General features: G+C 32.6%; 1 protein-coding gene across 2 annotated transcripts; it reads left to right on the top strand.

The window, feature by feature from the left end:
* The first annotated feature begins 957 nt into the window (after positions 1-957).
* On the top strand, positions 958-15,315 carry LOC134275221 (leucine-rich repeat flightless-interacting protein 2-like). Of its 2 annotated transcripts, XM_062757482.1 has the most exons (12): positions 958-1,273; positions 6,014-6,100; positions 6,923-6,976; positions 9,254-9,352; positions 9,893-10,063; positions 10,369-10,461; positions 10,879-11,026; positions 11,734-11,783; positions 12,048-12,156; positions 12,573-12,652; positions 13,083-13,187; positions 13,618-15,315. In XM_062757482.1, exons 1-12 carry the CDS (start codon positions 1,190-1,192, stop codon positions 13,720-13,722), a joined length of 1,185 nt encoding a protein of 394 aa, XP_062613466.1. In that variant the 5' UTR covers positions 958-1,189; the 3' UTR covers positions 13,723-15,315. The 2 variants fall into 2 exon arrangements, with proteins under 2 accessions (XP_062613466.1, XP_062613476.1); XM_062757492.1 differs by lacking the exon at positions 6,923-6,976.
* Positions 15,316-15,848: the final 533 nt, after the last annotated feature.

The raw sequence follows: 15,848 nt of genomic DNA, 5'->3' as shown, positions 1-15,848 counted from the left end.
GCTTTTCAAGCGGGGGGTAACTTTTTTTTATTTACAGTATCATTTAAACAGTGTGTCATGTACCTAATTATGTAACATCACATCTATTACGCACTGGTCAATATACGAAGATCGATAATTAAATTGAGATTTGTAGTCTGTGTATACACAGTAAACATAACAACTACCCGTAAAACGTAAAGTTTTTACTGCACATGTGCTAGCTTGAGCCTTTGTTAATTCTGTAAACAAATATGAAATCAAACACTTAAAATTGTTATTAAAATGGAGAGAAAGAAAGTCTTGGAAGTAAAAACACGTCCGTGGTCTTCGCACAGCAGTTACGACTGTCTCCACTCTCCAGGTTTTAATTCTGCAAACTCTCGTATCAAACACTATAAATAAATCAATACATAGTCTAATTCTATAATATATTTTTTGAATTAAATTTGGCGAACCAAATACTTTATAAAGGTAATATATCATGTATATCAAATGCTGTAATAATCAACATTGCGGGCGGTTGTTTTCTCGGCAGGCGTGCTCCATGCCGCATGCAAACTTATTCAATCTGTGCAATTAAATGATAAATTGTGTATAAAACTGAGAAATTATACATATATAAACATAAAAACAAAAGTTAACAAGTTTTATTTCATTTCCTTAACAAAATATATAGAAGTCCCGAAACATGTTAGCCCAAGTCCCGAAACGTGTTAACCCAAGTCCCGAAACGTGTTGTCAGGTCCCGAATCGTCGGGGTCCCGAAACGTCGCGGTCCCGAAACATCCAGAATTCACACTCATCATTATTACGACATTAAACCTTAAAAAATGCTTCGTGGATTTGCATAACTTGTTTTATTTTATTCAATATCCAGCATAAATATTTAACGTTGTTTACTTCAGTGCTAAAAATAGTAACTTTGTTGAATAAACAAATTTATGTTTTTTTCCTTACCAAAAACAAGTGAAACTTCCGGTAGACAGGCCCGAAAAAAGAAAGATGGCAGAGAGAAATTGCGGAAGAGAAAATTCGAAAATGAAAGTCACATGCGAAGCTCCCATGCATTATTTAGATTTAACGAAGTTTTAAGAACATGTTTCTTGTCCATTTATTTATAGGATAGGGTAAATTGATGTTTTATTTTGTTATACACACACGCTGTAAGAAGCCCACTCGATAACACCCAGTTTTTATTTGTGAAAAAATGAGTTCTGCATCAGGGCGCCATCGAGCGTCCACGCGACAGTACTCTGCTGAAGAACAAGCTTTAAACCAGATCTCAAAAGAGGTGAGTAAACTGTTATGTTAGCAACGAAGGGCTGTAGAGAATTCTACACTGATTAATATGGACTGAGCTACATGTGGGTACATTGCTCAGCTATTGTTTTACTCATGTTTATTTAGCCAGCAGTACAATATAAGCACCTCCATAAAGTACTGTGAAGAAGGACCGTTAGAAGGTCATTCTTTTAGATGTATCATAAAAAGATGTTAACCTCCTATGTGATTAACAAGTTAATATGACATAGTAAAAAACAGAACACCGGGATAGGTTTTCAAATAAAATGTAATTTGTAATGTTAGGTGTTTATGGATACTTGTTGGGTGAAAAATTAAGAGAATGTTCAATGACCATTATATTATATTGAAAGAAGTGCATATACATTATCAAGTAATTATTGCACACTAAAATATGTGATGTGTATTTTTTTTGATTAATTTTTCCTATTATTCTTTAACAGAGTTAAAACAACCATCTCCAAGGATTACTAACCATGATTTCAAAACATATTCTTTGACTATTTCTACAGAAAATCTTTTCCAGTAATCAATGCTACATGTAATAGCCCTCCTGGGCCTGAAATTGAGACTAGTTTAAAATAAAATCGCCTATATCATCATGATCATGTATATTAAGTTAATTTACAGTGATTTCAGTAGCATTATTAATTCAGCCCAGTAAGATTTGTCCACATGTGAACTATGAGAAGTCTAAGTAATCTTTTGTGTAGACAGCAGATGAGGTAAAAATTTGGAGAAGTACTGTAAACATGGTAAACAAACTTTTTTCCCTGTCATCTTTTAATATTTTGTTTTAAATCAATCCACAATGATTAAGTTTTGCAACTGAGGAAATATTCTCTAAAAATACAAAGCAAAATAAATGGTTCCTGATGATTAATATTTGCAAAGTGAAGTAGGTAATAAAATTTTTGGATATTTGTAGCACATGAATAACAGTTCATTTATAGTAAATCCAGAAAAACTAGGCACACCTTCTCGTGCAAAATATATATACTTTTTTTATGTGAATCACCTGGTGACACTATAGGTCTCTGGTCGCTAAATTTTTTTGGAAGGGTGGGGGAATAATCTACAGTTCTACAGCTAGAGTACATTTTACATTTATGATTGCAAGCTTCGTTTCAAAACTTTTTAGAAAAAACAAGTGTCTTTCACTATTGTGTATTTTGGACTCTGACATTCTTTAATGTTTTACTACATGTAAGTTTTAATAGCTTACATTCCAAAGTTTTGCATAACCTTTTGGAAAACAAGAGGATGGTGATACTGAGTATCATTAATGTTTCACAAATCGTCTGTTCTTAAAATTCAGTTTAGGAAATATGGTCCCTTTTATTAATACATTTAGTTGTTGTTCTGCTTGTCAGTGCAAGCTAAGCAAAAATGCCTGGGCAAAGAGAAAATTCAGAATAATGCACATTCATTCAATAGAATTTTCTTTGCATTATTAAAAATGTGTGTGAAGCTTTTTCGCTAACAAGTTTAGATCTATAAACTGCCTTGATTTATTGTACCGTATATACTGCCTATAGCGGTCCACCTATAAGTCGGTTGTAAAATTTGGAAGGGATTTGCCATTGACCCGCTTATAAGTCGGTACCATTTTTCGCAAGAGAACAATTTCTATATATATGCTATGATGTTTTACCCTAATTTTTAATTAATTTTTTAAGAAATGAAGTTTAACTTTAAATCATAAAAGATAAATACTGCCCTCTTAAGATTAAAACTGATATATATTATGTATAATCTTATAATACATAAATAATATAATGTATCCATACTTTGTTCAACGATAGCTGTTGTGATTATAGAATACCTGATTTGCCGACTAGAAAAATACAACTCGCCTATAAGTCGGACATAGCCTTTTGAACTAAAATTTAACTCCCAAAATACCGACTTATAGGCGAGTATATACGGTATATTGCAGATTTTCTGATTAATAGCAAATAAAATGTTCTTAGTTAAAACCAGCAACTGTCCAGGCTTCAGTTTGGTAATAAACTTAGGTATGAGGCCAACAATCAAAAGACGATTTGTTCGATGTACTCCAACGGACCTGTCAAAATCGCCCCTACCCAATCTTTTTTCCCGGTCTGAAAATTTTTATTCTTTTAAAGTTCTTGAAGAAGCTTTTCCAATAAATATGAAAGTATCGGTAATTTCTATGTTTGCAAGATTTTTGTGACAATTTGTCAGACAGGAGATTCCGAAATAAAAGCTTTCTTATTCACCACTGACTATGAGTCAGAGTACATCAAGAAAAAATTTAAATGATGGCTTGACTTCAATTGTAAGTTTTTGTAACGTAAGACTGTAGAGGTACCAAATGTCAGGTGTATTTTGAAGAGAAGGGTCTAAATACACTGAAAAGGGAATCTGTGCATTCTGTGCCTGCCCTAACGTTTCTGCCATCAGCATATTATTTTAGATTGTGATGCCACATTTGTCTTTTAAAAGGGAATGTTTCAATTTCAGTAATTTTCAATCCTTAGATTTTACATGCTTTAATATGTTTAAGGTAAAAACTTTAACTGAAAGGAACAGGGAAGTTAAAAAGTTAAAAGCATTAAGCATGGAAAAGTGAAGAGGATTGAGTATAAATAAAAAAACAACACTTTTTTAACATGTATTGACAGTTTGGGCAAACATAGAACGATACACAGAAATTGCTTTGTAAATGTGCTTTGTCTCTCCTAATTGAGATCTTACGGAAAATTATTTTTGATTTTAATTCATTAGCTATTTTTTCCTTTCTGTTGAACAAATTGATGTCTCTATCTTATGTTCATGTATTTTGTCTTACATGTCTTATATATAAATAACTCGGTGTTTCCAGAAAAAGAAATTGTAAACAATTGTGAGTGAGTTTTTCAGGTTAGTGATATAATGTAACTGTGTCGTTCTAACCAAGTTCCCAGTGCTAATTGTAATGAATGTCTAGTCAAACAACTGTCTGTTGATGAACTTGTAGCTAGCATAAACATAAGTTCTCAACCTGCTGATGCTTTAACAGAAAATGGACAATATATAAAGTGTTCATAGTCCCAGATGGCTCCATGATACTCTAACTTATAATACATTGTTTAAACAGATGATCAGGAGGGGGGGATTGCTCTGCAGGTTTAATCAATATCAGAGATTTTATTGTTAGATTATTTCATGCGTGGAAATTCTTCTTTTTCTAATTCATCATGTGCAGGATGTAGTGGGAGTTATATTGCTGGAAAAGATAAAATTGACATTGAATGAATATATTCTTATGTGTCATAGTGTTATATATCATTCATATGCAAGAATAGTAGCCCTCCTCCTTTATCTTTTTCTTTGGCACCCAACAAGAAGTCAATCATAATAATTGATCTGGCAATGCAATTTGTAGTTCATTTATTCAGTGAATTTTGTCACAAGCCCTGCTGTTTGCTGGGAGTATATACTTGTATTTGAAAATCTTAAATCTTAATGAACAGTGAGTGATTGACTTATAATTGGACTCTGATTATCAACAAAGAACATGTACTGCCTTGGATAATGTACAGTTTATTGATACAATGTTCTGGTATAAGACAAACATATATATAAACAGGCACACTTTGGGCATAGCCCTTTAGTACAGTATAATGTCAATAATGAGAGGCCTGGTGTGGCCAACTTTATCACAAGTAAACACACCTGCATTTAGCTTATCATAGCTGTATGCAATTATTTCATTCAGCGAAACTAATAGTCTTACTAATAAATAATAAATTGTTTGGTGGATCTAGGTTTTTCATCAGCAAAATTATTTTGATTTTATCCAAGGAACAGTACATAGATAGGTGTATCTAAGATTGAAGCAGTATATAATTATTATACATGATCTCAAGTGCCTTAATTGATTTATTTAGGTAGCTTGTTGACATGGATAGGTGGATCTAAGGTTTTAATTTGCCATGTTAAAGTCAAGTGCACTTGATATATGGTTCAAAGTAATAAATATATTGCTGGGTTGATTTAGAAAATTTCTTGTATCTTAAAATGCTTAAGAATGTTGAAAGATATTGTATAAGTGCTCAACAAACATTAAAAAGGCTGATTCATACATGAGCATCATTAATTGAGGAAGCTAGTTTCTTGATGAATTTGTGTAAAAGTATAACTATAAATTAATGTTGAAAAAGTTTTGAATTTTTTTTCCTGTCCTGTCAATTCAAAGGTTGAACTGGAGTACGTTATTGGTCCTTGTCTGTGTGTCTCTCTGATCAGAACTGATCGGATTCTGTCTGCATGGGTGCCATCAGGGAAAAGAACATTCAAAATCTTCTCAATGTGTCATCAATGGTGGTTAATTGATGGGGAAATATCCTTGTTAAAGACAAAATTAGACCATGCAATCACTTTTGCTCAACCTCACTCCTCAAACCCTTTGACATCTCATTATTTTTAGCTCTAAAATGGTCAGAGACACTTTAAGGATAAAGAAGTTTTTCAATAGTATTAATATAGTTCATTACGGTACCTCAAATATTTGTAATTCTGAAGAATCAATTGAAGGTTGGATATTTTCTTTCAACACTTTGCACACAATTGACCTTCACCAAGATACATAATGTTGTGCATCGGTAATTTGATTTTACTGTAGAATAAAGTTCTTTACTAAAAATTTAAATTTCTGTGAAATTTTCTGTTGAAGGTTGGATATTTTCACTTTGAATTATTGACCTTCTTTATTCTTTGACAGGCTGAGTCCAGACTTGCTGCAAAGAGGGCTGCTCGAGCAGAGGCTCGTGAGATCCGACTCAAAGAAATTGAGCGTCAACAGAAACAGGTGAGTACAACCCAGAAAATTCACAGGCTATCAATGGAGGCTTCTGATTTTTCAGGTGATTTTAATATGTGTATTTCAGCATGTTTTAAATGGCACTTCATGGACATTTGAACTCTGATATCTCAAACACAGCTTTCTCATATATATCATATGTAGACATGATTTTTAACATTTTTTAAGTCCCAACCCTTCATAGTATTTATCCCACCATGTGCCCATTGTCATGATCAGATAAATCTTAGTAAATTGAGTATGTAAATAATTCTTTATTAAGTATTTTACTTTGGATATCTCATTTATCTCAAAAGTTTTGAGATATCTCAAAGTCCCATTATGTTCAAGATATTAGGGTTTGACTGTTTATTTATTTATTTTTTTTTTTAACAATTTTTAATGGCTACTGACAAAAGTTATTGTGTTACATTAATGTTGTTAATTAATTGTGACAAACATTAAAGAAATTGTTGTTATTAATTTCTAATCTGTTTTTTTTATACTGGCTGTTCTGCTGTTAAATTTGTTTATAGCCATAAAAGTCACAAAGAATAACTGCACATAATGTCAGCTTTTGGGTTCATTTTCAGACAAAAACAATGAAAATGGACATGTTTAGACTGATTACAAATTTAATATAATTTAGTAAAAGTTACAGATTATATATTTTTCATTCAAAAGTTTATTTTACTTCAAGTGCAGTCATCTTTTGTAATAATGTATATTTAACATGTTAAATGAATAAATTTTTTAAGTGTTTAATCATTTTCTCTGCTTTTGCATCCAAATGTTTCTAACTAATATGTGGCTGAAAAATCTTTTTAAAAGGAGGAAGAAAGACAAAAAACCCAGGATGCATCTTCAGATAGCCAGTCAAGTAGGGTAGGTATAAATAAATCCCATATAAATAAATCCCACAGTGTGTCAACAGGTAGCCAGTCAAGTAGGGTAGGTATAAATAAATCCCATATAAATAAATCCCACAGTGTGTCAACAGGTAGCCAGTCAAGTAGGGTAGGTATAAATAAATCCCATATAAATAAATCCCACGGTGTGTCAACAGGTAGCCAGTCAAGTAGGGTAGGTATAAATAAATCCCATATAAATAAATCCCACGGTGTGTCAACAGGTAGCCAGTCAAGTAGGGTAGGTATAAATAAATCCCATATAAATAAATCCCACAGTGTGTCAACAGGTAGCCAGTCAAGTAGGGTAGGTATAAATAAATCCCATATAAATAAATCCCACAGTGTGTCAACAGGTAGCCAGTCAAGTAGGGTAAGTATAAATAAATCCCACAGTGTGTCAACAGGTAGCCAGTCAAGTAGGGTAAGTATAAATAAATCCCACAGTGTGTCAACAGGTAGCCAGTCAAGTAGGGTAGGTATAAATAAATCCCACAAATTGTCAACAGGTAGCCAGTTCAGTTAGGTTAAATTTAGTATTGTTATAAAACAGCAAATATCGTACCCACTGATGAGAGTTGCTGCAGATAGATCTATAGGCCTTAGCGCATGTTAAAATATGTGACCTGATGGCTGTGATGATTTTTAAATCACATGAAAGAGTCTACGATATGATTTATAACATGTAAGAATGATTGATCATTTCAAGGGATTTCTTTGATTTCATGATTGTATTTATTTCTGGAGGGAAAAAAAACTTTCATTGAATAAGGTGATACAAATCACATCTGATGAGCCACAAATAAGTTTCACATAAATTTAGCTTAAATACAGAAAACATTATTTATTGGTCTTCATGAAATGATAAACAATAAACACTTCAAAAGTATCAGAAATACAGAGTTTGAAATAATATTTTGCCCCAATGTTTTGTTTCATTTTAATAAGATTGAATGAAGAAGCATGCATTGCTTATCAAAGCGCTACTTATTTAATGAATGGAAAACCAATAACTTTATATTTGTTACATGTTATTTACAGAGTAATTTTTATGCCCCCCGCAAACGAAGTTTGGGGGGGTATATAGGAATCACCTTGTCCGTCTGTCCATCCGTCCGTCTAGCTGTCTGTCCGTCTGTCTGTGCAATCGTGTCCGGTCCATATCTTTCTTAAATCCCATTAAATCTACTACTCCACACTAAGTGTGCTCATGACCTAAGGGTGTGTCATGACCTTGACCCAAGGTCATTTGGGGAAGTTCAAGGTCACTATAGAAAAATTTCATAATTCGGTGTGTCAACATATCTTAGCTTATTGATAAACTTGGTAGGTTCTCATTTCACACAAAGATTGCCCATGACCCAAGGGTGTGTCATGACATTGACCCAAGGTCATTTGGGAAAGTTCAAGGTCACTGGAAGAAAATTTTCAAAAATCATGTTTGATACATATCTTTCATGGATAAAATTGGTAGGTTTGTTATAAAACATTGCCCATGACTCAAGGATGTGTCAAGACCTTGACCCAAGGTCATTTTGGAAAGTTCAAGGTCACTGGAAGAAAATTTTCATAGGCCTGTCCGGTCCATATCTTTGACCTATGGAAAAACTTGGTAGGTTTTTATTTCACACAAAGATTGCCCATGACCCAAGGGTGTGTCATGACCTTGACCCAAGGTCATTTGGGGAAGTTCAAGGTCACTTGAAGAAAAATATAATTCTGTCCGGTCCATTCTTTCATGGATAAACTTGTTTTCTATTTCACACAAAGATTGCTCATGACCCAAGGGTGTGTCATGATCTTGACCCAAGGTCATTTGGGGAAGTTCAAGGTCACTGGAAGAAAAATTTCATAATTCAAGTCAGGTCCATATCTTTCTTATGGATAAACTTGGTAGGTTCTCATTTCACACAAAGATTGCCCATGACCCAAAGGTATGTCATGACCTTGACCCAAGGTCATTTAGGGAATTTCAAGGTCACTGGAATAAAAATTTCATAATTCATGTGTGATACATGTCTTTATTATGGAAAAACTTACTTCTGAAAAAAACCCAGCGGGGGGTATTTTGTCCCGTTTGGACAGTTCTAGTTTCCAATAATTCTGATGCTAAAAACAGGGGAAAAAATGGATAAACAATTATTTTTTGTATAACTTCTACATACCAGGCAATAGCAGGATAAAAAAAAAAATTCTACGAAAATTAATGTTATTTCTCAACTTTTTTCAAAATTTTTCTTTTTTTGTAAATTAGGTACGTAATGATTACAATGATTCTCGGAGAGGAAGTGACGATTCGAGCTCCGCGGCTGAAGAAATGGACACATCACGTGACCATCAGAGAGAGATGAGGGTACGTAAGTCTACGAAATTGTTTGTATTTTAGCTGTGTTTCCTCATCATTGATTGAATTTAGTGCCTGGAAAGTATGGTTACATGAGGAAAAAAAATATATTTTCTGTGTCCATTCCTACCATTGTTATTTCCCAGCTAAACTGCAATTAAAAGAAAAATTATCGACCTCTCTTCCATCAGTGAAAAAAGTGGGGAAACACAAAAAACTTCAAAATACAACAAGTTTTAATGTAGTGCAAATAACCCAATGATTTTATTTTTTTTTTATCTCAAAAAGATTTCAATTTTTTCCAATTTGAACCTCTCTGGTCTTAGTTCAAATAAGTAATGTGAGAGTCCTGCATTTGATAATGTTTCATTAACAAAAATGATATTTTCATATGTAATCAGATAAATTGCTATATCTCTCTGACACTGTTTAACTGTATTAAAAAGTTCAATAATTTTGTTCAGGTGATACTGTGCAGACATGCTTTTAGAGAATTTTTTCAATATTTATTTTTTTAAATACTAGTAAGCTTTTTTATAACTTAATCAGGTCAAGATACGAGAGATGGATGAAAAATATAAAAAGGCGATGATGATGAATGCCCAGTTAGACAACGAGAAACACAGTCTCTTGTACAAAGTGGAACTGATGAAAGATCAAATGGAAGAAATGGAGGAATCTTTTACACAGTTACAAAGGGAATACAAGGATAAGTGTAGGGTAAGCATAAAATATTACTGTTACTATGCGTCTAAACTGGGGGGAGGGGGGGGGGGGGGGGGGGCAAGGGGAGATAATATGAAATAGGATTTTTGCATTTGGACAATTTACTACTTTTTTTCAGGTTTGAATTTTTTCTCTTGCAATAAGCCCCCCCCCCCACTTTCAATTTGCTTCCGGCGCCAATGATGTCTCTTGTTTGATGCTGCATAACCAAAGCAATTCATAGAGAGGCATGCAGTTTTTACCATATATTATTTTGATAAAGTTACATATTTAATTACATCGTCTTTTATTTATTACAGGATTTAGAAATGCAAAAAAGAAATGTAAAAGATATGGAGTTTGATTATAATGTAGCAAAGGAACAGCTGGCAATAAAGGAAAAGTTAATACAGGTAATAATTAGGTCAGATGCAAAGGACAAGATAGGCTAAACCCCCTTTTTTTGCCCCTGGTTTTGTTGTAACTTTATGAAAAAAAATTCCAACAATGACCAAAAAAGTACTTTGTTATATTATTCATGCACCCTCTTTGAAAACCCTTCATTTTCTGGAACCTCATTACAGGTTAGGAATTAAAAAGACATTTGTTTATGAAACCAAGACTAACTATGTTTAATTTGTGCATTCACACCAAGTAAATTTCATTCTTTTTGGATGGTTACTCCTCCATGGCACCTGATCCCAACTCTGATGTTTTAGAGGTCCTTGTTTGCTCTGCTTGTAATATGCATTGCTTGAATGGACTTTTTATGTTCAATGCTGTTTTTTATCTCCATGTTTCATTCAGATGTTTTTTTAATTTTCTTTTAGGAAAGTGGTTTAGTTATAGCTTCTTCTGATGAGGGAGTTCTCTCCCTTGAAAAATGTCTTCCGAATGGTCAGATTCCACAAGGGGGCGGTCTCCTGATTTCATCAGATGCTGCGGAACTGCTGGAGAAAGCCGGTGTAGGCTCATTAGGTAAGAAAAATATAGGTCTTTTAGGAGTGGCAATATAATGTAAAAGCAGAAATATTCATGCGGGATTAAATTTTGTTTATTTCATTGTTAACAATTATCAAGGAAATTAAATCCTTTGCGAAATTTCTATATGACTATTTACAGAATAGGGTTACTTTAAAACAACAAAATTAAATGATCATGAAAAATGTTTGAGGGCAAATGAATGAATGTTTATCCCCATGAAAATTTGTGCTTCTACAGTATTATATTAATATTGAATAAGAGGAAATTAGGCTATCTAAATTTAATTCTCTGGTTCTCAGGCCAAATTTCTCCAAAACAGATGCGGGAGGGCGGCTTTTTATTTATCATCTTATTGGCATTAAAGTAGATGAGGGAGGTATTTTTTTAATTTTAATTTTCGAATTTTCTTTTACTTAAAGATAATTTTTTTTTAACCCAGATATACTTTCCATTTCTGGTCAAAATTTCTGCTTTATACATTGCTTATTAGCGTGTAAACATTGTAGGTAATGTCCTCGAATGTATTTTCAAACGAAGTAGCTAAAATCTCATTGCAAATGCTTGATATTTGAATACTACAGTATTAAATTAAATACTTTTTATTTTATCAAAAATACAATAAAATTAGCAATAAAAACGGACTAAATTAGAATTTCAATTTTATATGGCCTTAATTTAGTTCTTTTATTTTATTTTTCCAGATGATCGATTACGTTCCTTTTTAGAGGAAAAAACTAATTTGCTGAAAGAGGTCAGTTTGCAAAAAAACAAAATTGTCAAAATTTATTTTTAAAGCATGATAAGAGAAACTAAGATATGTATTTGAAGTTAAGGACAGTACAGAAGAAAAATGTATAAATGTAATGGTTAAAGAACCACATTATCACATCAAGCAGATATTGACAAGATATACTGTAGATATTAATGAAACTGAGAAAAAATGGAAATAGTAAGGGAATTGTGAAGTTGTATAGTTTGTATAATTTTAAAATTTTCCTTTTATAAAATAATTTAGATAAAAGGTTTAAAGGATGAATTGGAAGAAGAGAAGTCCAAAAGAGAACACAAAACATCGTCTGTACCACAGATAAATGGTCCAGAGATGCAACTGTATGAAGTTCAACGTAAGTGCGGCCAAGACTGTCAAACACTTGATTGCATTCTAGCATGCGTGAAATCTTCTGAATATGTACAGAAAAAAAAACAAAAACAACCAACTTATCTGAAATCTTGCCTATTCTAATCAAAACTTAAGTCCCTATTGGTAAATTCATTGATTAAACATGGTGTCTAACCCGAAATATTATCCAAACTGGCCAATTTCTTAGAAGCCAGTTGAGCTTGGAATAGACAAGTTTTACTAAGCATCATTTTAAAACCAGTATGGTGTGACAAGGAACTCTTTTCCATTTCTTTCAGTCAACCAGTTTGTCACATGACAAGTCAAAAATTTAATCTTGAAATTGATGTAAGACATAAAATGATCTGAGGTTTCAATGCTTTGTAAATACAAATTTATATTTATCTTATTTCTTTGTAGGAGAGGCCAGTAAACAGATACATGAATACAAATTAAAGTTACAAAAGGCTGAGCAGGACATCACTAACTTAGAGGGAACAGTATGTATTCATTGGATAAAAGTACAAAACAGTAAAGCTCATTTAGTAAAAACACAGATATTGGGAATTTACGGATGTAGTGAAGATTATTCTTGAATAAAATGAATTAAAGATCTCACAGATCCCAGTGACTTCGTTATAACCGAGTTTTACTTTATAACAGGGTACATCAGTGTTAAAATTGCAGTGTTGTCTATCCCTTCACTTACATATGTAAAGCAAGGCTGAATTTTTTTTTTACTTCATGGCTGGCTGCATTCATGCCCAAGGCAATGGGCGATTCCTGTGCATTATAGACTTATTATGAAGCTAACGGATATAACGAATTACGTTTATAATGAAGCAAAAATGCCCGTCCCTGACACTTCTTAATTATATCAAACCATGTTTTACTAGGCTATGTTACATTGTTTGTTTGCTTATTGTTTAGGTGACAAGGTTAGAGACACAAGTCAAACGTTACAGAACAGAGTCAGAGGAATCAGAAAAACTAGAAGATGAGTTAAAGACAGAGAAGAGAAAGTTACAAAGAGAGGTCTGTTTATAATGCATTGATTTGTTACAATAAACCATTATTTGCGACATCTTTTATTCACAATTCTTCAGTTTGGATTCTACCTATGTACTCAATTTTCTTGACCAAGGCAATATTCTTCATAAATACATAAGTAAAGAAATATTTGCAAGGAAAAGAAGGGCTAACATGGATATTTTCTTGCTCACAAAGAAAAGTTGGTTTACATTACTTGTAATAAAATTGTTTTTCCCCTTACCCTCATTTGTTGGACATGTTGGAGTTAGAATTCTAGTTGAAAAAAGAAAACTTGGAATTGTAAATGACCTTTTATTTTTAATTATGTGATTTACATAATAATTTTTTATGGTAACCTTCATGTGAATTTTCCTTTCAGAAATATTACCATCTTCATGTTATTAAACTTAATGTTTGCTGTTGTTTTTTCCAGCTCCGTGAAGCACAGACACGAGTTGAAGAATTGACAAACCAAAATAAACACTTACAAAATCGAATAGAAAAAATGAAACAAGCCAGAGCTTTAGCTAGCCAATAGCCCAGAGTCTGATGGTTAGGACATTTTCTTTTAATTAAGAGTGTTTCTCGTTTGCGGCTAGTCTCACACAAATACAGGACCCTCATCCACAGGGAAGTCGCGCTAGCCCGAGTTGCCTTTGCCAGAATTGTGATCTTGTTCATATAAACTCTTAACAATATTGCCCTGTGATTGGAGTGAAGAAAGAGTCTCAAAGACCTGGATTGTTTTACCTGTTGTTCCAAAGTACACTTGATCATTTATGGCCGATTCTGTTTCTCATATTCTCATCCACACCTTTTTGTGTAATCAATTTTATCACATCGTTGCTAATACCCTAAAGAATTTATTTCTATATCGTTCACTTTAAAAGTGGAAGGCTGTTAGACTTGATACTTTTTATTGTATTTTGCTTAAGTATAGACATATTCACAATAATGGTACATATTCTTAATGGGCTTGATCCTACAATATTTATAATTCTTTGATATTTATTTTCCTTTTGATATGGGTTGAGTGAAGAAAATCTGTATGCTGTTCAGTTTGTATATGTGGTAGAAAGGTAAATGCTAGACTTTTTTCCCTCCCAAGATCCTGTAAAAATTAAAGCTTTATTTTTAAAGCACCAATTAAAAAAGAAACCTTTGAATTAGAAATTTCAGTATGGATCTTGAATACTTATTAATACATAACATATTCTGACCTTAATGATCAGATTTTCTGGTGCAGTTAATTTTCTACTAATTTTACCAGAATTTCCTCTGTTCCTCTGTCTATTATAAATGAGATGCTGAATTTGTGTTTTGTCCTGTTCTGAGATTGTTTATTATGTATTGCGTAATGGATATAAATAGACACTGCTTCTTTGTGCAATAGTGCAGAGTTTTGTTTGACAATAATCTAGAAGGCAATAATCACATATATTTTAATTCTATGAAATCTAGGGTTTTCTGCCCTGTGTATTTTTAATGTTTGATAAAAAGGATCTTCCATTTTATTCCCTGCGGATTAATTTGTTAGAATATTGACAAATGATAATATAGAGAAAGCTTTTCATGAAAGTGAACATACAATGTATGTGAATTAGTGAAAGGTACATAATTCCTTGTTAAATAGTTCCCTCTAACAGTAGCCAGTGTATTAATTTCTTTAAGTAGATCATCAAGAAGTTGGAGCATACATGTTTACTGATATTTATACATGACAGTTAATTTTTAATATAAATATTGATACTACAGTATCTTGAAAATAAAACAGATTTGTCAAACAGAGATGACTGAACCACTTTAAATATTAATTTTTTTTCAAATCTGAATTGTCTCAATGTCTCCCATTTCAAGCGTTTTTTCCTCAAATCCATTTAAGTTCAAGATAATAAGGTTTGATTGTATAAGTGTATTTTTTTGAGGAAACCACTGTGTCATGAAAAGTTATTAAATTGTTAAGAAAGATTACAGGTTTACTGAACTAAGTCATATGACATCAATATTTCACATAAAACGGTGAACTTTATTAACTTGGATGGTGGTTATATGGAATTTTTTATGTGCAGTTTATAAAACAATGTATTGTACAACATATTGTTGTCAATAAAGTCTCTGCTTTTTACCAGAATTTTTAATATCGTTTTTGTGTTCAATATGAGAATTTTCAGTTGAATGAGTTTGATTCCTGTGTGTACTTTTCTAGAAAAAAGAAAAGTTCTCTGATGCTTACATGCCATAACACTTGGTTAATACAGAATGTTTTTATGTTAATAATATCTAATTCCAGTAACATTGGAATACATGAATAAAAGAAGGCTTAAAATAACCTGTCTTTCTTTTTGGATATTTAATGAACTTTGCTTTTTATTTGATATGGTTCTTTGTTCATCATGAAACTGAAATGTTGAAATTGAAATGGTTAAGTATTAGACTTGGTTTGAATACAAACTTCTAGCAAAGCGTCACAGACAAACAATTTACTTTTCCTAGCTGGAAACTCAAGTCAGCTTTCCTGATTTTGATTAGCATCTGTCTGAAAGGTCCTTCAATGCGGCTGTACACATTTCCACTTCCTGTCAGAAATCACTCGGCCAGTTTCAACCAAACTTACCACAAAGATCCTTGGGTGAAGAAGATTTTCAAATATTAACCGCCATCTGT

This window comes from Saccostrea cucullata, unplaced genomic scaffold, assembly GCF_032062105.1.
Source record: "Saccostrea cucullata isolate Sc308-1 unplaced genomic scaffold, CSIRO_AGI_Scuc_v1 ctg72, whole genome shotgun sequence".
In the NCBI taxonomy this organism is placed as follows: Eukaryota; Metazoa; Mollusca; class Bivalvia; order Ostreida; family Ostreidae; genus Saccostrea; species Saccostrea cuccullata.
Note: the sequence above shows the minus strand (reverse complement) of the source record. Positions and strands in the feature narration are given on the sequence as shown.

Coding starts and splice junctions, on each gene's coding strand:
- LOC134275221 (XM_062757482.1), top strand. CDS start 1,190: ATGAGTTCTGCATCAGGGCGCCATCGAGCGTCCACGCGACAGTACTCT. Junction 10,064..10,368: donor AATACAAGGATAAGTGTAGG/GTAAGCATAAAA, acceptor TATTTATTACAG/GATTTAGAAATGCAAAAAAG. Junction 11,027..11,733: donor AGCCGGTGTAGGCTCATTAG/GTAAGAAAAATA, acceptor TTATTTTTCCAG/ATGATCGATTACGTTCCTTT.